This window comes from Aspergillus melleus (genome assembly GCF_016097325.1).
Source record: "Aspergillus melleus strain CBS 546.65 chromosome Unknown contig3, whole genome shotgun sequence".
In the NCBI taxonomy this organism is placed as follows: domain Eukaryota; kingdom Fungi; phylum Ascomycota; class Eurotiomycetes; order Eurotiales; family Aspergillaceae; genus Aspergillus; species Aspergillus melleus.
Window position 1 is genome coordinate 3,144,717 of NW_025763372.1, and position 21,701 is coordinate 3,166,417.

At 48.9% G+C, this 21,701-nt stretch overlaps 8 protein-coding genes across 8 annotated transcripts; 2 read left to right on the forward strand and 6 right to left on the reverse strand.

Annotated features, from left to right (window-relative positions):
- Positions 1-5,164: 5,164 nt before the first annotated feature.
- Positions 5,165-6,135, reverse strand: LDX57_006146 (uncharacterized protein; the record flags this gene model as incomplete). Its single annotated transcript, XM_046087837.1, has 2 exons — positions 5,165-5,939; positions 5,987-6,135. 2 exons carry the CDS (start codon positions 6,133-6,135, stop codon positions 5,165-5,167), a joined length of 924 nt encoding a protein of 307 aa, XP_045943805.1.
- Positions 6,136-8,037: 1,902 nt separating this feature from the next.
- YKT6 (palmitoyltransferase YKT6) lies at positions 8,038-8,824 on the reverse strand (the record flags this gene model as incomplete). Its single annotated transcript, XM_046087838.1, has 4 exons — positions 8,038-8,157; positions 8,219-8,499; positions 8,580-8,745; positions 8,804-8,824. 4 exons carry the CDS (start codon positions 8,822-8,824, stop codon positions 8,038-8,040), a joined length of 588 nt encoding a protein of 195 aa, XP_045943806.1.
- Positions 8,825-10,332: 1,508 nt separating this feature from the next.
- On the forward strand, positions 10,333-10,647 carry ENA2_1 (P-type ATPase; the record flags this gene model as incomplete). Its single annotated transcript, XM_046087839.1, has 1 exon — positions 10,333-10,647. The coding sequence occupies one exon, from the start codon at positions 10,333-10,335 to the stop codon at positions 10,612-10,614; it is 282 nt and encodes a 93-aa protein (XP_045943807.1). The 3' UTR covers positions 10,615-10,647.
- A 33-nt stretch (positions 10,648-10,680) lies between these two features.
- ENA2_2 (P-type ATPase) lies at positions 10,681-14,039 on the forward strand (the record flags this gene model as incomplete). Its single annotated transcript, XM_046087840.1, has 2 exons — positions 10,681-10,931; positions 11,016-14,039. 2 exons carry the CDS (start codon positions 10,681-10,683, stop codon positions 13,651-13,653), a joined length of 2,889 nt encoding a protein of 962 aa, XP_045943808.1. The 3' UTR covers positions 13,654-14,039.
- A 400-nt stretch (positions 14,040-14,439) lies between these two features.
- Positions 14,440-15,474, reverse strand: FET3 (ferroxidase fet3; the record flags this gene model as incomplete). Its single annotated transcript, XM_046087841.1, has 1 exon — positions 14,440-15,474. The coding sequence occupies exon 1, from the start codon at positions 15,406-15,408 to the stop codon at positions 14,440-14,442; it is 969 nt and encodes a 322-aa protein (XP_045943809.1). The 5' UTR covers positions 15,409-15,474.
- A 1,815-nt stretch (positions 15,475-17,289) lies between these two features.
- LDX57_006151 (uncharacterized protein) lies at positions 17,290-18,576 on the reverse strand (the record flags this gene model as incomplete). The annotated part of the gene is made up of 2 exons (XM_046087842.1): positions 17,290-17,970; positions 18,040-18,576. The coding sequence occupies 2 exons, from the start codon at positions 18,574-18,576 to the stop codon at positions 17,482-17,484; spliced, it is 1,026 nt and encodes a 341-aa protein (XP_045943810.1). The 3' UTR covers positions 17,290-17,481.
- A 1,129-nt stretch (positions 18,577-19,705) lies between these two features.
- On the reverse strand, positions 19,706-20,080 carry LDX57_006152 (uncharacterized protein; the record flags this gene model as incomplete). The annotated part of the gene is made up of 1 exon (XM_046087843.1): positions 19,706-20,080. The coding sequence occupies one exon, from the start codon at positions 20,078-20,080 to the stop codon at positions 19,706-19,708; it is 375 nt and encodes a 124-aa protein (XP_045943811.1).
- A 197-nt stretch (positions 20,081-20,277) lies between these two features.
- Positions 20,278-20,630, reverse strand: LDX57_006153 (uncharacterized protein; the record flags this gene model as incomplete). Its single annotated transcript, XM_046087844.1, has 2 exons — positions 20,278-20,463; positions 20,517-20,630. 2 exons carry the CDS (start codon positions 20,628-20,630, stop codon positions 20,278-20,280), a joined length of 300 nt encoding a protein of 99 aa, XP_045943812.1.
- Between the last annotated feature and the right edge of the window lie 1,071 nt (positions 20,631-21,701).

Consider the following 21,701-nt stretch of genomic DNA (forward strand, 5'->3'; position numbering starts at 1 on the left):
GGAAAAGCTGCTCCCCATCCCCTCCCACGACATGTCAAACGAAAGCATGGGCCTTCCCCACGGGGAAGCAGGCTGACCGATGCGGGGTGACCAGAAGCTTTTTGTAGCTCGCCCGAGCCAAGACCGTTCGGTCGTCTTGGCCCTTCTCTATCCGCGGGGCATGATTCGAGGATGAGGCCGTATATCAGAACTAGTTGTGCGCCTCTTCTTTATCCGAGCCTATGGGTGGCGGGGACTCGCCACCAAAGGTTGTGTTTGATCGTCGAAGGAATCGTTAGTGTCGGATAAACATGGGGAGCTTGTTATCCGGGGTGCGTTGGCGGCGTAAACTCGGGTGTAAGACTTGGAGGGACAGATTGGGTCGGATAACTGTGAATCCTCGCATTGTTACTTGTTATCCGGAGTTTGGAGGTTCGCTTTTCTAACTCGTATGTTGGGATTGCATCGGAGGTAAAGTTTTTGCTTATCGATCATAGTGATTACACATCCAGACAATGCGTCGCTGTCTAGGACAGGGGCTGTTCAAACGTGTCTGGATAAGTCGAAAGACATTTGGGATGCTTTTCCATGTTAGAGCGTCTGGCATGTATGATTGTGTCCTATGCTTGGCCAATTTCCATGGCACCTTACCCTGTCCCTAACAGCACATGATAAGTATCTCTACTAAAAGAATGGTCCAGTTACCTGATATGTCTCCTATCACGAGTATCTAACCATGTGCCCCCAAAAGTAACAAGCTCATTTGAATCCCAGGTCCGCATAGCACTCGATTGACAAGATGACATCGTAAGATTTGCCACTGGGTGGGTTCAAGAAAGGTTTAATAACGTACAGGCTGCTCGCTATATTCCCAGTATATATGGGGTTATGTAAGAAATATCCAGCTGGCATTTAATCGCTACCTGCTTTCGTTTCAAACGCAGCCCTCAAGAAGTACAGGCATGAATCCCCTATCCCGAATCAGGTATTCACCTAAGCCCTAACAGTTACCTTAGTCCTCCAGCCATTATTAAATTCACCATTACCATTCACACAAGGTATCCTCTAGTTTATCATAAGATATCATTCATCACCAATATTAGACAGAAAGCTTGTCACTCTACTAACCCTTTTCACAAATATCTCCCGTCTACCCGCCTTGACTCCTCACCACCCATCTCTCTTACATCTATTTCTCTTATCTTGACAATATATCTATCATGGCCCCGATTCTTACTACTACGATATCTAGTGACATTATTCCTTACACTTATAATAACAAATTGCCTCATAACTATGGGATTACACCCCTTTGTGTCACTATTGAAAAGCGAGACCAAAAGATAGAGCCAATCTCTGTGCTTTTCGCCTTCTCGGCTCTGGTGCTGCGTCGCCTTGCCTTCATTAAATCCAAATGTAAGTATCTCCCCTACTCTGTGCCTCGTGAGCCAATTTAATCAACTTTTGTTCCAGCGAATTGTGCCTCAAAGGGCTTTCAAGCCAACCTATCTTTGGATAACACCAATCGAAGAATGGCTTCTTTCTTCTACGCTCAACGCGTATCCCTCTTCGATGCAGAAGCCTTCAGACACCCCATTCAAATCCTGTACGAGAATTTCAGGAGCCTCTTATTCCTGTCCACCTTTGTCCACGACCTTTGGGGTAGTGCACGTCTAGCTTCTGAACCCTTAGACGTATCGAAGATATAACGTCAATTACAACTTTTTCTGAGAAGACATCAACTTTTCTTACAACCCTAAACGAGCGTATACGGATAAGTGGAATTCGATTGTCAATCAGCAAGCCGAAGCCACAGGTCTACTAACGACCTTGAACAATACGACAAATTTGGGGCAGGGCTCGTTGAAATTCTACCTCGGGTCTTTATATACCTGGGCCATGATCAATACAATGAGTGAATTCATTGCTAATGCTGTTGCTACAGCAGTCCAACCGCTTTGTGGATGAAAATGGACCCATCCTAGGCTAATTAAAGTCTTACAGGCCTTTTACAGACAATAATTGAGGAGGGAACTACGCAAGCATTGCCTGTCTGCCCTTTTAATCATTGTTTAGACATATCTTTGTCATTTGCACGTCAGTGGGCTCAATTCTCTCCTCGGGAGACTCCTAGAGGCCAAGCAGCCATCGAAATATGGCTCAAATCAAGTTCTCACATGACCATATCTCTTATCCTCCCTCATGCTCTGTTGGCTTACTAGGGCTCATCCCACTTCACGTTCATATCGGCTGTCTTCGTCACATTGACGTTTTTCGACTCGATATGCCTGCCAAGCGCAGAAGACTAGGGGACTCGTCCCCCTATGATCCCCTCCCAGTGGATAATTGCCTCTTAGCAATGGGACACTACCGCCGAGCACGGGAGCCACATACCTATACCCTATCCTGGGGCGGCCGCTCCTCAGTTTCAAACATCCGCATTCCAGAAAGAGCTGTTGCGCACAGAAAACTTGATTCGCACATAACGAACGATCATAACCAGCCAAACTCTACCTGCAGAAATGTCAAAAGCTAACTGGGAAACAAAGGGTTCAACAGACCCTCAGCGGAATGACCTGGAACATTTCCAGACACACGAAGTTTGTTCTAAGATGTTTCTCAAGAACAAGCCACAGCAGTGAGTGATGTCGTTCAAACCCAGTTCAACCATCGTCGGAGTATTGGTTGCAAATTGCACATGCAAAAGTATTGAACCTACAAAAGCAAGACGGTCACCAATCTAGACAATTCTGCGCGAGAGGCAATATCTTGAACCTGAAACAACACCGCAGCCATATTCATTACGTGTCCGAGTCCAATGAAAGTCTTTATGCTAGTTTGCATCAAAATACCTCCTGCAGCTAATGCCTCGCGGTAACGATGGGCTCATCTCCCGATAATGCAAGAAGCCGGAATTGATAATGAACCTGTGGGAAGCCAAGATAATGGGTCTGCGCTTTTGCGCAATGGGAGAATACAGGTACCGTGTCTTGGGGACCGCAAGCGGTTCCTCCTACTACCAGGCTATATCATACGCATTGTCTTATTATAAAAAGGGCGAACCAACTCTAAGTATACCGTATTTGTCTGTTTTCTCCAGAGAAGAATAAACAAATCGAACGATCGACATTCTGGAGCATGCTGCTGACCTTTTGAGATTGTGAGCGAATGGAAATATGGAAAATAGTAGCACGCGAGTCAGGTGGTATACACACCCAGAGGAACCTAACATTCCTTTTAACCCTTGTGCAAGACACGTGGGATCGTGCTCGTCTGGCTCTTGAACCTACCAAATATTGTCGAAGATATAACGTCAATAAGAGCTAGGTATTTGTGGTTACCAACGCGGGACGTATCTTCCAAAAGTGCCCCTTTGCGATCCCCCGCCGATCCCGGCTGACGCTGAAGTTCCCTCGCGTGCTCCAGCGTGGTGTTGTCGCTGCGTGAAGGCCCTCAGGAACATTATGCGCCTCGATGCGAGCGCAAGCATGGCTACATTACTTGCACTCGGGGCAATAAGAACAAGTCGGCGTGCAAGTTCCCAGAGTCAATTGAAGCAAAAGTCCTACCCTAGTATGACGAATAGTATCACTCGAGGATTTGCCAACGAATACCACAAAAGTGCTTCACCCCGAAATGGCCCCTGACATCACCTGAGAATGTCCAACGGGACGACGGATGGAAGTCGCTGTTCATCAACAACGAATACTCCAGATCATGGCCAAATAGACGTCCCATGCGGAGAATAACCAGAAACGTGATCAAAAGCTGTACCAGCAAGAAAAGGGCATCGCAGGGACGTTTCGGGGCACCAGACTAGATGAAGTGGTAGATAATCGCAAACACACCTTTCTCAGCGGAGGTCAAGTGCCTTTGTGAGGTACCTCCACTTCTTTCCCATGTCATACATTTTGATACCTTGGACTAGAACTGTTGAGGTTCCTTGTTTTAATATTGCTCCACAACGCCGTATTTGATGGACAAAAGCCAGACGAATTCTGGTGGCGTGCCGGTCACTAGGCACCCAGTTCTGGAGCCCTTTCCCAACTTCAAATTCGGAACCTTCAGGGGCTTCGTTCATTCGATGTCTCTGTAAATGACAATGACAGTCTTTTCGATTACTTCGTTCGCCATGTTGAGCATCTTGTGGGCCATCAGGAGACCAATTTTGGCCAGGAAGGTGGTCTCCTCGGGGAGAACTACTTCGCCGTTGCCCCGCCTTTCTCAGTGATAGACAAGCATTGCTTCGCGATGAGCAACCTCATCGACTATCCGGAAAACCCACAAAAGAATTCCAAACAATCGAAATGGCAGATACACTGCTCGCTGAAAGAAACAGCCCAAGACATCCTTCGCTTGAACCGTCAAGGTATTCCGTCAGCAGATAAATCAATTACGGGGAGTCGCTGAGCAGTAATTAGTGGGTATTTTAGTCCCTCTGCACTTCTTTGGGCCTTCAAGCTAATCGCAACGGATCCCTTATTACGTTCCCGAAAATTCCCGTCCTGTCACCGTCCTGTCGCATGCAACTGAATTTCAAAACCAAGAAGGCTTAAGCATGCCAACTATTCTCTCATCGGGCCGGTTCAATGGTGTATGCCTCAGGCAAATACCCGGACGTGGGGTAGATCTTGAACTTTAATCTCTATTGCGGGAAAAGAATATTTTAGGCTTTTAACCTTCTATTCCTTTTCTGGGGAAGTGAAAGTAATTCAGCATATTTATTTGGGATAACTGTATTGATCATAATCTAAACGTGTTGTATCTTATCTCATCTATGGGTATGTAGTATGTATGTATGTATCTCGTCGGGTCGAGTCGAGTAGTCGACCACGTCATCGAGGATCTTGAGAACTGCCAAGTGCAGTTCCCAATGGTCATAAGTATGTACAATCGCAACCGAACCAAATCGCCGTATCTACCCGGTCGTGGAGAGTTGTAGAAGAAGTCCAGTCCAGCCGGAGCCTTGCAGCCCGGCACTCAACCGGCCCGGTCAGGGCGCGTGGTGGGGGCGTGACAACTAGCCCGATCGGGTAGCCATGTAGGGCAACCAAGCATCCAACCCTAGGTACCAGAGCCAGGAAGGGAGCCATTAATCGGCCTGGACGGGGGAGAGGGAGTGGAGCCCGCTATTTCCTTGGGCATGCGGGATCCACTGATGTACCGATTCCGCCACTTTCCTCGCTCATTCCTCCCCGCACCGGCGCAGTTGATCGTGAAGGATGGCTCGGCCTTCTGTGTTCACGAATCCGCCTAGTCCGAATGCCGGGATGATTCGACACATGCGCGTGAGAGATGCGCCGATCCAATCCCGGCTTACTCGGGAGAAACGGTCTGCTGCGGGGAGCGCCGTGGGGCGGTTGTATAGGTCTAGACCGAGCAGGTGAATGGGGGTGCTGACGAGTTGGATTGAAGCCGGAATGGCAAGTTGTGCGATGAGGATTTTAAGGTATTCGGCTGAGGCGATGGAGTCCGGGATAGAAGCCGAGACCATGGCGGGAAGGCTGAAGGAGCCGAAGATTGTGAGGCCATCGCGGAGGAGAAAGGCGGAGTAGGTGGCCATGGGGATAGAGCGGCTGACGGAGCGGAGGATCTTGCTCTGCGAAGGAGGGGCTGAGGTAGAAGGAGCAGCGGATGGCGTAGGATTAGGAGGGGTGGTGTGTTTGTGGCCGAACAACTGAGCGAACTTGATGTCTTTCCAAATGCCGACGGAGGAATTAACAACAAAGGTGGAAAGGAACGTTGTAGCTCCGGCAATGGCTTGGTCGACATGAGGGTATACTCGCTCCAGAATGGTCTCGGACGCGTTTGCTGTTGCGAAAGTTGCCGCGTACAGGGACCAAACCAGTAGGGTAGGTCGAGAAGTAAGGAAGGTCGCGGGCTGCGTGATGGAGGCCCATAGGTGACGACGGAATGCGGGGAGGAGAGGTTGGTTATGGGATGATTTTTCGACCACCAGACTGTGGATGTTAGTCACCGAGCTCGATAGGTTATCCAAGCGACATACCGATCCAAAATCATGACCGAAGGAGTCACCAATGTTGCCGAACCTGCAGCAATCAAGGCATCCGCAGTCAAACATTCTGCAAGTCGGTTTCTGCGCATATTGAAGCGCAGGGCGGACTTGACGTCTAGATCTTGGGCCATGACGGTCATTCCTGGTGTTGCGGAGAGAGAATGTCTAAATTAGGGGGAAACCCCTGGGAATGACTCTCGAGATGGTAGGGAATGAAACAAATGAAATCTGGAGTTCATTAAAATTCACTGTTATTATAGACTGGGCCGGCAAGAAGATACTCACCTTGCGCTGAAATGCTTGGATATGCAGAAATGAGTGAAAGATGGGAACTGATAGAGAGAGATAAAGGAGGGAAAGACAGTTCAGTGAGGGGCTATATGAGTAACGGTCGAAACGAGTAGTAGATCAATGACGCCCAATTCCCACAATACCCATAGTCCGACTACTACTAGCATTATTTACTCCCTAGTATACTAGTTATCCCTCGACCAGGGCGATTCTGCACATGGAGAACTCGGCGGTACCGGCCAATAGCAGGCGACCGGGCCGGGAAGCCGGGTACTATCGGTGGATTCGGGGCCAGCATGAATGGCTGTGAGGCCGACAGAATCTCCCACCAGATAACTTATCGACCCAAGGAACACGAATTCCTGATCGGATTCTAGAAGAGAAAATGGCGGTGGCGGGTGGGGATGCCCTAAGGGGGGTGCCCTATCTATTGCCCTACCTGGCTACCAGTCCCTTACTGGACAGCTGTGGACAACGAATACGCTGCGTTGGCCGAGGAAGTCTTTGCCTCGTTGCACCGCCGCGATAGTCGGCCTATAAATAGGTAAAACACGAACGTTGGACGTAGAAATGCCGTGGTGCTCCTCTAATCTGTTTCAGTAGAGCGATTGAGCGAATCGCTTCAGCCTTTTCTTTCAGGCTTCAACAATTGAACACGTCACAAAATTTGTGCTGAACTTAGTCAGCGAAGCGAAAGTCACGTGCTAGAGTCGGATCGGTGAGACCGGCAAGACCGCAAGGCAACTTCAGATCCACGACTTAGCGCTAGTCTGGATTGCTGCCATCGATTGACAACTGCTCCAACCCAGCAAATGCAAGGCGTCAATATGTTGAGGTCATACTCTGTAGCACACAACCAGCTGGCAGTTGGACTGTTCCCAGTAGCCAATCAAAACAAGACGAATACTACCGTACATTGACGGCCAACAACCGATCACATATTCGTCCCTACCGCGCCGTCTGTTCTCAGAGGGACGATGCGGAGTACGGAGTCCATGAGGAAGCGATGGAAACGGCCCGGGAACATGGAGTGGCTCGCGGGGAGACCCGGGTGGTCTATATGAAAGCTAGCTCAGGGTCCAATCAACAGAAATTCACAGGCAATAGTGAGCGGCGGAGATCGGCGGAATGCTCCAATCGACGGAATGAGTCTCGTCGGCGAGAAGAAGCTGAATTTGGATATGTGGTGATCATCGTCGCGGGCAGAACGGCATTAATCCCAACACTTGCTTATGCACAATTTCCTGTAACTGCTCGTTAGCCATACCGCCAGAAGAAGCATAATGAAGCCAAGATCCACTTAGACTGGACCAAAATGCGCGGAACCGATTGCCTTGCGCTCAAAATTCTAAATCAAATCTTCCTATCATCAATTAGTCACGCGCCCACCATGAGCCCCATACCCTATCGCAAACCCGAGCAGAAACCGATCACATCAAGAATCCAAGATCAAGAAAAGGAAATTGAGAAGAATATATTAACTCTAAGAGAGCGGATGTCTGAGGTATCTCATCGTACGGAAGACCACCTATCATAAAGGGACCAAATCACCAACAACTTTCTCATGTGAACGCGATCGGCGAGAACTGCAAGATTGAACGCAAAGATGGCTGTGTAAAAGCGAAAAAAAGAAGCAAGACATGAAAGGAAAAACTGAAACGCCCCCGAGTAATATTCCACACAAGCCTGACGTCCGTCCAGAAAGGAAAATGAAAATGAAAATCCAGTGTGTGTACGGATGATAACACAAACTAGCAGATGACACAGCAGGAGTTCTGCTTCTTCGCCGAAGTGTAGAACATTTTGCTCTGTGCGCTGAGCCCCTCACTCTTGGTGACCAGATCGTCGATTTTCTCGCCTCGTTCGAGAACCTAGGCAACAATTATCATTAGCGGTCGGCCCCTTGCTAACACAAGTTCGAAGTATACGCACACTCTCGATAGTCTTGTGAAGGACGATCTTCGTCTCGTCCAGCTCCTTCTGAATCTTCATAATGCTGTCGACCTGCTGGGGGTCCTGGTACGTCGTGATGTACGTGCGCAGCGGGGGGAAGGTCACGGGGTTCCTGGAGGAGTCGGCGTTGGGGTTTTGAGCGAGGAACTCATCGAGGGCTTTCGAGAGGATCTGGTGTGCCGCCAAAGACGGATACTCCTTGTCGCTAATGATGACGGCGGCGATATTTTGAGTCCGGGCATAGACGTGAAAAGTGAAATCTGTAAATGACATGATGGTTAGAATCGTGGATAGGGGCCGGTGCGGGGATGCGACCGGAGGGAAACAGGCGATAACTTGCCTTGTTCCTCGATATCCTGTCTCTGGCCCTGTTTCGTTCGTTCGGCTACCGTCTTGCTGAACATAGTCATGAACTCGCTGATGTTACTCCGGGTGAAACGCGAGTAGCTGCTCAACTCGCGCTCGGCGCACAGCTCCACGGCGGGCTGCTGGCCATTATTGATAATCTGAGGAGTAGAAAGGATTCGTTAGTAGATGGGAATATTCTGGTCAAGAAAAACATACTCCGATGTAGAGGAGCTTCATTTTGAGGCTGTTCAGGGGAAGCTGGGATGGCTGACGTCGATGACAGCGGGAGCTGAAGTTGCGGGGGTCGAAGTTGGAGCGGAAAAGCCTGAGGCCTCACCGCCTCCCTACCAAACCGGTTTCTCTTTATTCACAAGTCGTTCATGATGGAATCGTGCAGGGGATTTCTGCTGTCGGGCTACCTTATAATATGAGGAGGTCTTATGGCTTTCGGGAAATATCACAACTTGCGATGAGAATATTCCGAAGTCATTGAAATTACCAGACCGATCTGGTTCTAAAAATAGAGAGATATATATATTGTCTCCGGTCCTCTCGTGCTGCTATGTTGAGGCGAGTTTCATAGTTTCGACAAAGTGCAGTGAGCTTGCAGAAGGGAATGATGAAAACGATAATCGGTTTTTTAGTATGCCACACTATCTACTGATATTACACATCGATTGCCGAAGGTAACTCGAACGCCATCGCCGAATCTGTAATTCATGTGTTGTAATGTACGAACTTTTACGCTTAAGCTGATGCGTGATAGTCGAACACGGTTGAAGAACATGGGTCAGACGACGCGATACAAGGTAGACACTAGGCTTGATTTACAGACGAGTTCATCGTCCAGGAGCCAGTCAGTCGTGTCACCCGAAGAAGAGCGAGTTGTTGGGATTCTCCAATATGACCAAATTGGGAATATGTATAAGAAAGGTCACCCTGGCTACGGATCCCTCGGATATGAGATCCGAGCATTCTTGGATGTATCACAAACATCTACAACATACTTTCTACTCTGTGCTTCGTCACCACCTATCACTAAGATTGGCCAACCTGGACAAGAAGCCCAGCGGACTGACGTTTGCATCCTGATCCCCGAAAATTGGCCCTGAATGCCATAACAGCACAAAGGATCTCCTCCTCAAAAGAGACTGAAAGCTGCTATGTCATATCTGCTGTATCATCTACTCTCGCAGCGGATGGCTCCTTAGCATTGCGCATCCCTGCAGTGCTGCCAGACGGATTGTCCAAACTTCGGTTGCATGGCGTTACGTTTGCCACGCCCGCCCCCCGAAACTTTGGGTAGCACAGTGGGGAAGACGACTGAACCCTGAATGCATGTGATGACACCCGAGTTCCACCATCTCGAACGGCGGGACGATGTAGTAATGAGAATCCTCGTATTCTCTGCCTGTGGACCTGTCGCTGCCCCGGGATTCGTCCGTCCGTCAACACCGGCTTGGCATAAAGAGGACATCCTTGGCGCCAACTGCCTATCATCGGTGTAACCATTTCACGTGTTGGTCGTTGCTGTGTTGTAGATCGCTCTTACTGGTGGAGATGACAGGGAACTGGATATTGCACTTCACACCAACAGAGTCCATCGTCTTGGCTGACTCTAGGCAATGGGCTCGATCACTTAAAAAGCTTGATGTCCGCCGCCGCGGACTTCAGTGAGATTTTTATCTCGGTTTTCTGCTAGACAAGTGCCATTGAGCTTTTCCCTTGCGATAGGAAAATTGCATATGACGGACGGAAAACAGCGTGATAGCCCCGGGGTCTCCGCCGGGGTCCCAGGCTCACCTTTGAGCCATCCCGCCCATACCCTCCCCTACCATGTGGTCATCAAAGAATTGGAGACCAGGATTGATGAGGGTCTGAGCAATGAGGAAGCTCAGCGTCGCCTTCAGGAATATGGTCCGAACAAACTGGAGGAAGGCGAGGGCGTATCTATCATCAAGATCCTCGTGCGCCAGGTCGCAAACGCAATGATGCTAGTTAAGGGGCCCACTTTCTTGTTTTCCTGAACTCCCAGCGTTATGAGAACTCCCAGAGTCTGATCCAATTCGTAATTGCAGGTTCTCCTGCTGGCCATGGCGGTCAGTTTTGGAATCAAGTCGTGGATTGAGGGCGGCGTTATCTGCGCCGTCATCGTCTTGAATATCGTTGTCGGTTTCTTTCAGGAATATGCTGCGGAGAAGACCATGGAGTCTTTGCATTCTCTGAGCTCGCCTACAGGAACTGTATCTCGTGGTGGCCAAACCTTCTCAATTCCTTCGACTGACATCGTCCCTGGCGATATGGTTGAATTGAGAACAGGTGACACCGTCCCGGCAGATATCAGGTGAGTCTTCGCCTCAGGCCAACAAGCCACATCGTGACTTGAGTTTCTACGAAACAGAGACGTACTGACAGAACTACTCCACAGATTGGTTGAGGCAGTCAATTTCGATACGGATGAAGCACTTCTCACCGGAGAGTCTCTCCCTGTCACCAAAGAATGTGACTCCACATTCAAGGAAGATACAGGCCCCGGAGATCGTCTGAATATCGCCTATAGTTCCAGCACAGTGACAAGAGGCCGCGCCCGTGGCGTGGTAATTGGAACCGGTATGGCGACCGAGATTGGCTCTATTGCTGCTGCCCTCCGTGCCAGCAATAATAAAAAACGCCAGGTCAAGCGTGGCCCTAACGGCGAGACTAAGAAGAGATGGTATATCCAGGCCTGGACCTTGACCGGGACAGACGCTATAGGCCGCTTTCTTGGTGTCAATGTTGGCACTCCGTTACAGAGGAAGCTTTCTAAACTGGCGATCCTGTTGTTTGGAGTTGCCGTGCTCTTTGCGATCGTTGTTATGGCTGCCAATTTGTTTAGCAGCAATAACGAGGTGATCTTGTACGCTGTCGGCACTGGTCTTAGTATGATCCCTGCCTGCTTGGTCGTTGTGTTAACCATTACCATGGCTGTGGGGACTAAACGAATGGTCGAACGGAACGTGATCGTCCGCAAACTGGATTCTCTCGAGGCTTTGGGTGCAGTTACCGATATATGCTCCGATAAAACTGGCACTCTGACGCAGGGGAAGATGGTGGTCAAGAAAGCATGGATCCCCTCTCGAGGAACGTACTCGGTCGGAACCTCCAATGAACCTTTCAATCCCACGGTCGGTGATGTGACTTTCACCCCATTGTCTCCAATGAAATTCGATGACGAAAAGGAAGGGCCTCCCGCAGAGGACGTGGAGGGTCTTGTCGCCGGAAATCGCCAGCTCGAGGACTTCTTGGATGTGGCATCCATGGCCAATCTCTCCCATGTATATAAGTCTGAGGAGGGAGAATGGAGTGCACGCGGAGAACCAACTGAGATCGCGATCGGAGTGTTCGCTTCGAGATTTAACTGGAACCGAGACCGTTGGACCAAGGGCCAGGGCGCTGTTTGGCATCAAAAGGCGGAATTCCCGTTCGACTCGACGATCAAGAAAATGTCGGTCATCTTCACCAAAATCACACCTCAAGAAGAACGCCAAATGGTCTTCACGAAGGGTGCGGTTGAGCGCATTGTCGATTCCTGTACCACGGTGATCTGGGATCAAGACTCATCCACTTCCGTGCCCATGACAGACGAACTCCGCAGTCAAATCTTCCAGAACATGGAGGAGCTCGCCAAGATGGGTCTCCGAGTGTTGGCTTTGGCACACCGACCTTACGTTGAACAGGCTAGGCTTCTTGAAGGCTCTGACCTCGACCGCGATGAGATTGAAAAGGACCTTTGTTTCCTCGGACTTATCGGTCTGTATGATCCACCCCGTCCGGAAACCGCAGCGTCAATCCAAGCATGTTTCCAAGCCGGGATTGAGGTGCACATGGTTACTGGAGATCACCCTGGGACCGCTAAGGCCATTGCGCAACAAGTCGGAATTGTTCCATCTGATCTCAACACGGTCGCTGCTGATGTTGCCGATGCCATGGTCATGACCGCGGGCGAATTCGATAAGCTTACCGATGCCGAAGTGGATGCCCTTCCTACCTTACCTCTGGTCATCGCGCGATGTGCACCTCAGACGAAGGTCCGAATGATCGATGCCTTACATCGACGTGGACGCTTCGCCGCCATGACTGGTGACGGAGTCAATGACTCCCCTTCCCTCAAACATGCGGATGTCGGAATCGCTATGGGCCAAGCAGGGTCAGATGTAGCGAAGGACGCCTCGGACATCATCCTTACCGATGACAACTTTGCATCTATCCTAAATGCCGTGGAAGAAGGCCGTCGGATCTTTGACAACATCCAGAAATTCGTTCTCCACCTACTGGCCGAGAATATCGCTCAAGCATGCACATTGTTGATTGGCTTAGCCTTCAAAGACAAAGACGGCCAGTCCGTGTTCCCTCTCGCCCCGGTTGAAATTCTCTGGATTATCATGATCACCTCCGGCATGCCCGACATGGGACTTGGAATGGAGGTAGCCGCGCCCGACATCATGGACCGTCCACCCCAAACCAAACAAGGAATTTTCACCTGGGAAGTCATCATCGATACCCTAGTTTATGGCTTCTGGACCGCCGCGCTCTGCCTTTCAGCTTTCTCTATCCGCATGTGGGGATTCGGCGACGGCAATCTCGGCCGCCGCTGCAATAGCGAATACTCCGAAGAATGCGAACTGGTCTTCCGCGCCCGAGCCACAACCTTTGTCTGTCTCACATGGTTCGCCCTATTCTTGGCTTGGGAGATGGTAAACATGCGAAGATCCTTTTTCCGCATGCAGCCCAAATCCAAGAAATATCTTACGCAGTGGATGCACGACGTGTGGCGGAATCAGTTCCTCTTCTGGTCCATCATGGCCGGGTGGATTACTATCTTCCCCATCATTTACATCCCCGTTATCAACCATGTCGTGTTCAAACATACGGTGATCTCGTGGGAATGGGGTATTGTCTTTGTGGAGGCCGTGCTATTTTTCTTGGGCGTTGAGGCATGGAAGTGGGCTAAGCGTGTCTTCTTCCGTCGGAGGATGAGGAAATCATCGAAGGACAGTGTCGAGAGAGAGTCTCACATGCTTCCTTAACCATTGCTTCCCCTGGTCCGATGTATGGGTCAGGGTGATAACAATAACTCTTGGTTTGTGGAACTGCGATTCGGGAATTGACTAACTGGTATCATGGACTTTACTGAAATTGAAGAAATGAGGGAGGTAGGAGAGAGGATGGTAAGGCTTTTTAAATCTAGTCACTCATTTGCCACGGTGCCTGGCATTCTGGTACCACAGGATGGTTCATAGCTAGTGCGGTATAGGTGTTATATATTTTGGTGGGAAATAGCAGTGGTAGCAAAAATAGCTGGAAGATTGGAGACTAGCTTGGAGAAAGGGGGTACACGTGATAACTGGAATCTTGGGGGAATTTATATAGAAAACATTGACATCAATCAACTGCTGCCTGGCGAACTGATTTCAAACTTTATCGTGCCCTCTGTGTTAGTGGCTTGACTTCGCTAGTAACTACTAGGATTAAGAGTTATAGGTAAAAGTAGAGTGCCATTTGCGTCTTTGTAATGCGTTCCAACGAGAAGGCCAGTTTTCAAAATCTTCTGTCGCATCTATTGAAATAGATTCATGTTTCATTCTTCCGGTCTTAGAAGGTTGTCGTGAGTTTGTGAAGAAAGGTGCATACAAAAACCAAGTGAAGTTCTTGGCATTCTGGGCACCTCAGACACCCATAATGCCTAGAGAATCAATCCTTCTCTACAGCATGCCCAATAAGCTCATTCGGTGAAGAAGAACAAGGATATCGAGTCAAGAGCTGGAAATTATGCCCGTGAAGATGGAATGGGTGGGAGCCGGTATCGCCGTTGTTCAGAACGATGTCCACGACTTGGTTGTGTTCCAGGACCATGGGGTGCGTGAATTCGCCGTAAACAGTCGCATCGGTCGCAAGGTCTCCGCTTGATAAGACTGAGTACAGAGGGGCACTTTGGGTCTTGTGTATGATATGTCGTTGAAAAATGCATAGCCGGCTCCGTCAGCAAGATTACCCATATCCGCTGTGACCTCGATCACCATATCAGGGTCTGGCAGAAGGGGAACTCGGTCATAAGGCACAAGGGTAATACTATCGAATGGAATCAGATCGGAGGAGTCGTCTACAGTCATTACAGCCACAGGATGATCGGCTGTGGCATTGTATTCTAGCCAACTGGTATGATTGAGCTGGAGGGTCGGCTCGATCACGTCCAACAGACTGGAATCAGCGACGGTGACAATTGGGTAGTTCTTGGCCGTGGAGTTCTTGGTCGTGACCAAGATTGAATATCTCTGAGCCACAGAGAGATAAAGGAGATCGGATTCAGTAGGCTCCGTGTACACCCCATCCATCTCGACGATTCTGAAGCTGTGGTCCTCTATGTAGAAGTACATGCCAACAAATGCACCCATGTTGATCAGTCTCAATAGGTATGTCTTGCCAGGCTCAACCGAGAGACTGCTGCTTTGCGTATCATTCACGAGGAAAGAGTTAGGAACGGGTTCGGCGCCAGTCGGGTTCGTCAAACTGATGAACGTGATATCTTCCACCAACTCGTGGTACCAATCACTCACAGTGAGGGTGAATTCCTCATCGTACATGTCATTGGAATAGGCCTCTTTGTCATGTACAATCAAGGCCTGGCGATATCCGTCGGGATAGCAATTGTCGGTATGGCAATGATACCAGTATGTTCCAGGCTGATCCACCGTGAAGTTGTAGGTGAATGAAGCTCCCGGAGCAATAGGACATTGGGTCACCATCGACGGGCCACCCATATCACTGGTGCCGTTATGGAACATGCCGTGCCAGTGTATGGAAGTGCGCTTATCTCCAAGATCATTGTACACATTGACGACAGGCCGATCCCCCTTGCTCACTTCAATCACTGGCAGAGGCCATTCCCCGTTGATTCCGACCACCTTCCGAGGTTGCAAGCCGTCAGGGTTGGCAGTGACCCAGGTGACATTGAAATCGTGTGTGACGGTTTTAGCTCGACATCACTGTGCAAAGAAGACAAGTGCTATGTGGAAGACGAGACTAAGATGTGCAAGATTCGCCATGATGCGTGCAAGCCAACTCCCAAAAGGAATTGAAAACGAAAAGGAATGACAGGTGCGAGGTCAACGGTCCCAGACCTGACGGGGTATGTGATTTTGTCTATCGCTAACGAGGGCCAAGGTGTATAGGACAATATCTGACCGGCGTAGATTGATAGACCAGATTATCAATCTCCCTGTAAGGCGAGAAACCACGGCATGTGGAGGCATCAGGTACATTACCTACCTATTACTGAGCTCGTTCTTTTAATGCAACCTTTGCACCAGATTATAACGTACGTTATGACAAAACAATCTGGTAACAGTCTGGCCTTGTGGGTCATCTGGTCTCTACGTCCGTAAACGCTGGATGGGACTATGGAACCATAGCATGCATCCGTGGAGCACCAACAAGACCAGTCACAGACCTCGTTTGGTGCGCGAGGGCATGTCAATTCTCCATGTGAACGTCATATATCCGTTGTATTACAGTGTATCGTCACCCTTGCCGCATTTGATTTCTTTTCTCGGGCCCGAAATGTGTCTATCAAAATGTGGATGCCGCGTAAATAAGTTACTAAAAGGGTAAGAGGTCGTCTGGTTCCGGTAAATATTCATCTGTATTAGAGAACAGTCTGCATTGATCTCTCGAAACCCTGGGAGGACACCTTCGCCATTGCGCTCAGTGTACTTAAGCAAGCTGCTGCTGCTAATACTTCAAAACTCATCGACTTTATCTGGGCCGTCAAATATCAAGGTAAGTACCCAACTTCCTTGAATATCCTCCAGGTATAATTAGGACTAACTTCAAGCAGAAGCACTAAGCTGGTTTGGATTGGGGCTCACTCGACTACGAGAAACCCCCAATGTCAACGTATCCATCTATGTGACAGGGGAAGACATCTTGTCCGGCGATGCCACGCCCCAAATCATGACTCTGAATGAGCTACCATCGGCCGCAGTGACTATCTCTGATCCCGAAAAGAGTGTTCCAAAGACCCCCGCGCATAGATTAATAGATAATGGATCTGAAATGTAACAAGGACGGCTAAATATATCTCGTCACATTTCAGACCACATCTCCATGTTTGGCTTGGAAGAACGACTGGGCATCGGTGCTTGTGGGCCAGCTGAGATGATCGATGTTGCCAAAAGGGCTGTAGCTAAGGCTGAAGCAGAATTTAGCACGTCAATTACGCTGCACACTGAGGTCAGTCGCCTACCTAATCTCTAGGGATATATTCAAATAGCTAACAAATGCAACAGGAATTCATGTGGTGAACTGCGGCGGGATGCCCTAGTGGTTTAAGCGTACAGTCGCTGCCTCATATGCCAACAACTGGAACGATCCAATGAAGAATATACCAAGTAATGCGAGGGAAGTAACGAAGAGAATCGATGGTTTGTAGACCTATTATTCTAATCATATTGTAAATACAATCGGTTTGCCACGTACGGCTAGAGTTCTAGAACGCATTTTACATATCCCAGTTTCTTGTAGTACTTACAAGAAAAGCCTTCACTGTTCAAGAAATGATCTCGCCGTGGACGATTGTATCAACAGAATATAAGTTTATAGCATTGGCCATAGACCTGAACTCATTCAATTTTATAGAGTTGCAAAATATGAGTTATTAAGACCTGGTTTTGGTCGACCTAGCTCCCGAGTTCCTATGCGTATCTCAGTGACCTAATTACTACCTCTTGTTTAGCATGACATGGAACAGATGGTCACATTGAACGAAAATTGATGAATCTACCATCTCATATATGCGTCCAGATAACCAGTTCATAAAGACGCATATATCGATGATATAAGCATACTTTATATCCAATTTAATCCTGAGCTTCCTGGTCCTGAAGCCACTGTCCGATAATAGCCCGAGCCTGCAAATCCTCCTTCACCAACTTTATCATCTCCTCTTTCCTCTGCTCTTCGTTTTCGATCTGCCGAATTTGCGCAAGCTTCTCAAACACCGCTTTTATAGCATCTGCTTGCTGTTGTGCATGCTCCTGCTCTGCCTCATCATCACTATCATCCATCCCAAACGCATTGCACACGTTTTCTCCCGCATCCTCTCCCTCGCTATCGGCTTCCGACTCCGACGTCTCTTGTGTCTCAGGTGTAACATCGATCGGCCTGGGTTTGGGAACAGGTAAACTGATTGTCTGTCTTTCTACGTCGACAGGCTGAATTGGTTTGGTCAGTTGATTTTCACAGCAAGCATCCCATAGGAAAAAGGCACATACCACACTTCGTTTCTTAGCGAGCCACTTGAGAGAGTATTCCACGCCTGCAAACGAGACGACGTAGCCATTCTTGGTCTATAAGATATCAGCAATCGGCTCCAAGTCCTGATGGCAATTTGCTAGGGGGAATTCGTCTGCAATTACCTTGTCTGGAGGGTATGTGGACCAGTTTTCTCTGCTGAGCTTGTCATAGGCTCCAATACCGCCGCCTACCTTACCGATTCCGGTAGCTCCCAAATCCAGTGACAAATCAACATCGCTTTTTTTCCCAGTAGTGAGCTTGACTGCACACTCATCGGTGACCCAAACAGCCATAATCACGAACAGTCCACGGTCTCTGATCTCGTGACGACGACGCCGAGGCTTGATGATCTCTGCCGCGTTCTCGTCCACCCAATCCATCATTTCATGCTTGAATGGATTCTTGAGTTTGTATTTGCGCACCGCCGAGCCGGTAATAAGCGCTGCGCTGCCAGTCGACGAAGTGTTGCGCTTCATCTGGACTGACACATCGACCGGAGCAGCAGCCATAGCGCCAGAAGCTTCGGCAGTGGCCCGGGAGCTCCGTCCCACTTCACTCTCGCCAGATTGCTTGTCCCAGTAGCACTCCTTCGCTTCACCCACTTCCAGGGTGTGGCGGAACGGCCCGTATCCCTTTGATTCTGGGTTACCTCTTTCCATTAGATTGGCCAGTTCAACCCAGTCTTCATTTCTGTCGAAATATCAGACTGACCCGAGTGGTAAATCACGAGCGTCTTGAGGCTTATAGAGGAAATTTCCATGGGGTTGATACCCCATGATTTCAGCATATTGTTTGGCTGGATCTGAGGACATGATGTATGGCAGAGAAGGGAACTGAACTAGAAGAAACAAGCGTGCTGTATTTTCTCAGAAGTACTCAAAGTGCATTGAGAGTGAAGTGGGCATGCTGGGCCTAATATCTTTCCATGGGAGGGGAAGTGCATGGATACTAAAACCTTGGCCGACAGGCGACATTATCGATAGTAGGTAAAGATCGTCGAGGGGTTGAGCAGTGGATTCCAAATCATGAAAAGTGTAGATCTGATCATAACCCACTTACTCGCGTAGCACGAACTGACCTTCACGAACGCAACCTTGTTGTAAGCACCTTGCTCCAAACCCACATGCGATCTGTGCAATAGGATAATTAACAGCCGACAATCAGCGGGAAATGTGGGCCCGGGTTTCAGCTCGGCATGACCTGTATCTCTTCGAACCAGTGCGGCTGAACCCCATTGTAATTGGACAGAAATGGCTATGGATCGTTGGAATTAATTGAGACTGCAGTTCAGCTCGCCCACTTCGTCACGAGTATAAAGACAATGATGCCACGTCACCTCACCGTCGTTTGTTTCTGTGAGCGATCCTACCGCGAAAACCCCCTGTTGCTGTAACTACCACTGAAATAGGGGCTCGAACCCTCTAGCCCGCTACTTGACTCGGTCAGTCGATCGAGCGCCATATGCGGAGTAGAGAGGGGTATTCCTATGACATCATATCTGAAAACTGCCAATTTCACTAGCAATGCAGGTGCCCCAAGTAACAACTTAGGAACTTCCTTTAGCGAATAGGACTTTTTAATAACTTTCAATGCAATAATTTATGTATCAACATTGTATAATACTGAATATATATATATCAGATCAGCAATAGCAATTAGCTTAACAAAGACTATACAGGCAGGGTGAGTGGCGATACTCTACAACAAGGGCTATGCCACCTAATCCCAGGATAGATCTTTGAACTCCATCAGGTGTCAATTAGATCAAGTCAACTACTAACATCCATCTTACTCGCTCAAACTAACTAGATTTAATTTTTCTAAAGACATAAACGCTCGCTTCCCCCATTGCTCGAACTCATTTATATTTGACGGATTCATAGTCCGTACATTATTCATCGCTACCTTGATCTCCTTCATTATCAATTCACGTTTTCTGGAAAGTATCCGATCATCGACTTCCATGATATAATCAAGTTTGACTTCTCGCGCTTTCACGCAGGCCAGCATGAGCTTTATCTCAGCCACCTTGGTGACATCTCTTAATAGCTGGGCCTTTTCAAGGGCTTGTAGCCCATATCCATGCGCTTGATGTAGATGCTGAGCTTGTTCTGGTCGAGCAAACGGACGATAGTAGCTTATCTCCATTTCGACAAACATCATCTTCGAGTAAACGTACGTCTGTCGGTCGAAGTCAATGGGGTTGAGTAGGCTACACGCTCGAATGAAGTAACGGAGAGCCTTCTCTCTGTCTTGTATGAAAGATGAAAGGATGCGGCGTTTAAAATATTCGTTGCCTTTGCTTATACATAGTGTATCTTTTCAAGTAAGCTTGGGATCCCATTCTTGTGCGTCCAGAGTCATGCGGGTTGGAACCTACATTTCCTTTCGTTTATCGTCAATACGTAGCGTCTCAATGCCCTAGATACGGCTCGAAAGCCGGGTTTTCGCTCGTTCTTGAATCGCACCATATTCAAATGACCGGCGTCTATCGTCTCGACTGGTTCCAATTTGTAGTCGACGCGAGCGGAGAAATCATCCACGACCTAGGTCCCTTGTGCATTAGCCTCATAGCAATATGGAATGACAGATCGCTTACCTTTCCAGTAAATCCCTTGATCCCTCTTAGTCCCTGGCCTTCCTGAAATGTGTGTATGCGAATTCTGCCCTCGCGGAGGATCTTTCGAAAGTTATGGTGGATATATTCGAGCATCCGACAATCGACTTCCAAGTCTCTGACCAAGGTCGGATTCGAATCCCGTAGAGCAACAACAACGAGATTACGGACCAATTGGCCCCAAGCACCTGCTTCGCTTACTCTATGCGGTGTGCCACAGAACACGACTGTGTCAACGCGGCGATATAGGGATTGATACCTCGGGTCTGTACTGGTTTTGCATGTTTGCACGGCCTGAAGATCTGATCAATGTCACTGAGTATCATGCTGAAGCGATTGTCGTACCACTTTGACAACGAGACCACCTAGGCTATGTGCGACGAATATGATGGGCTTCTGCGGCACCAGATAAGTATTATACATCCTGAGCAAGGCCTGGTTAAGACACCCTACCTTATTATCCAATACCCGCTCCAGCCTCACCATGAGATCATTCCCATGGTGCAAGATACTATTCTGGCTAGTACTCTTGAACATACCTCCAATAAAATCGGCGTCATATCCGTAAGAAAAGATCTTCGCGTTGGGAATCACAAACGGGAGGAGATCAGCGGGCCAGAATATCCCTGTCTCTGTTTGCGTCTTGCTGACATCCACGCTGTGCGAGAACGGCACTTTCGACCAGAGCTTTAACACAGACGACAATCTCGACGAGTTCCTCTCCGTGCCACGAGTGCCGTCTCGACACGCGCTGTTATACTCCCATGTTCGCCTAGGATGCCCGCGTAGACCGTGGACAAACACTATGCTTTTGATGATCAGTCAGCTTTGCGATAACCAGTTGCGGGGACGCGGGGAAGATCAATACTTGACTGCGGGATCTGCTAACTGCCCATTTACACCTCTTCCGTCATAAACAAGTGAAGGTCCGATGCGATCAACGGTGTAGTGATGGGTACCGTTGGCCATCGTTCAATTTGAAGAGGTGCAGGAGGAGGCATTCTGCGAGGGGTGGAAAGGGTGGGACGAACACTCGGCTCTGCTGGTTCCCCGCATTAGCGTCCAGGGGGTGTTTCGGGAAATGTCAGATAGTAAAAAGTAATTCGCGCCAGTGATTAGTAGCCACGTCGGGCTACTTGACGAACTAGGAAACGCTACAGAGTGCAG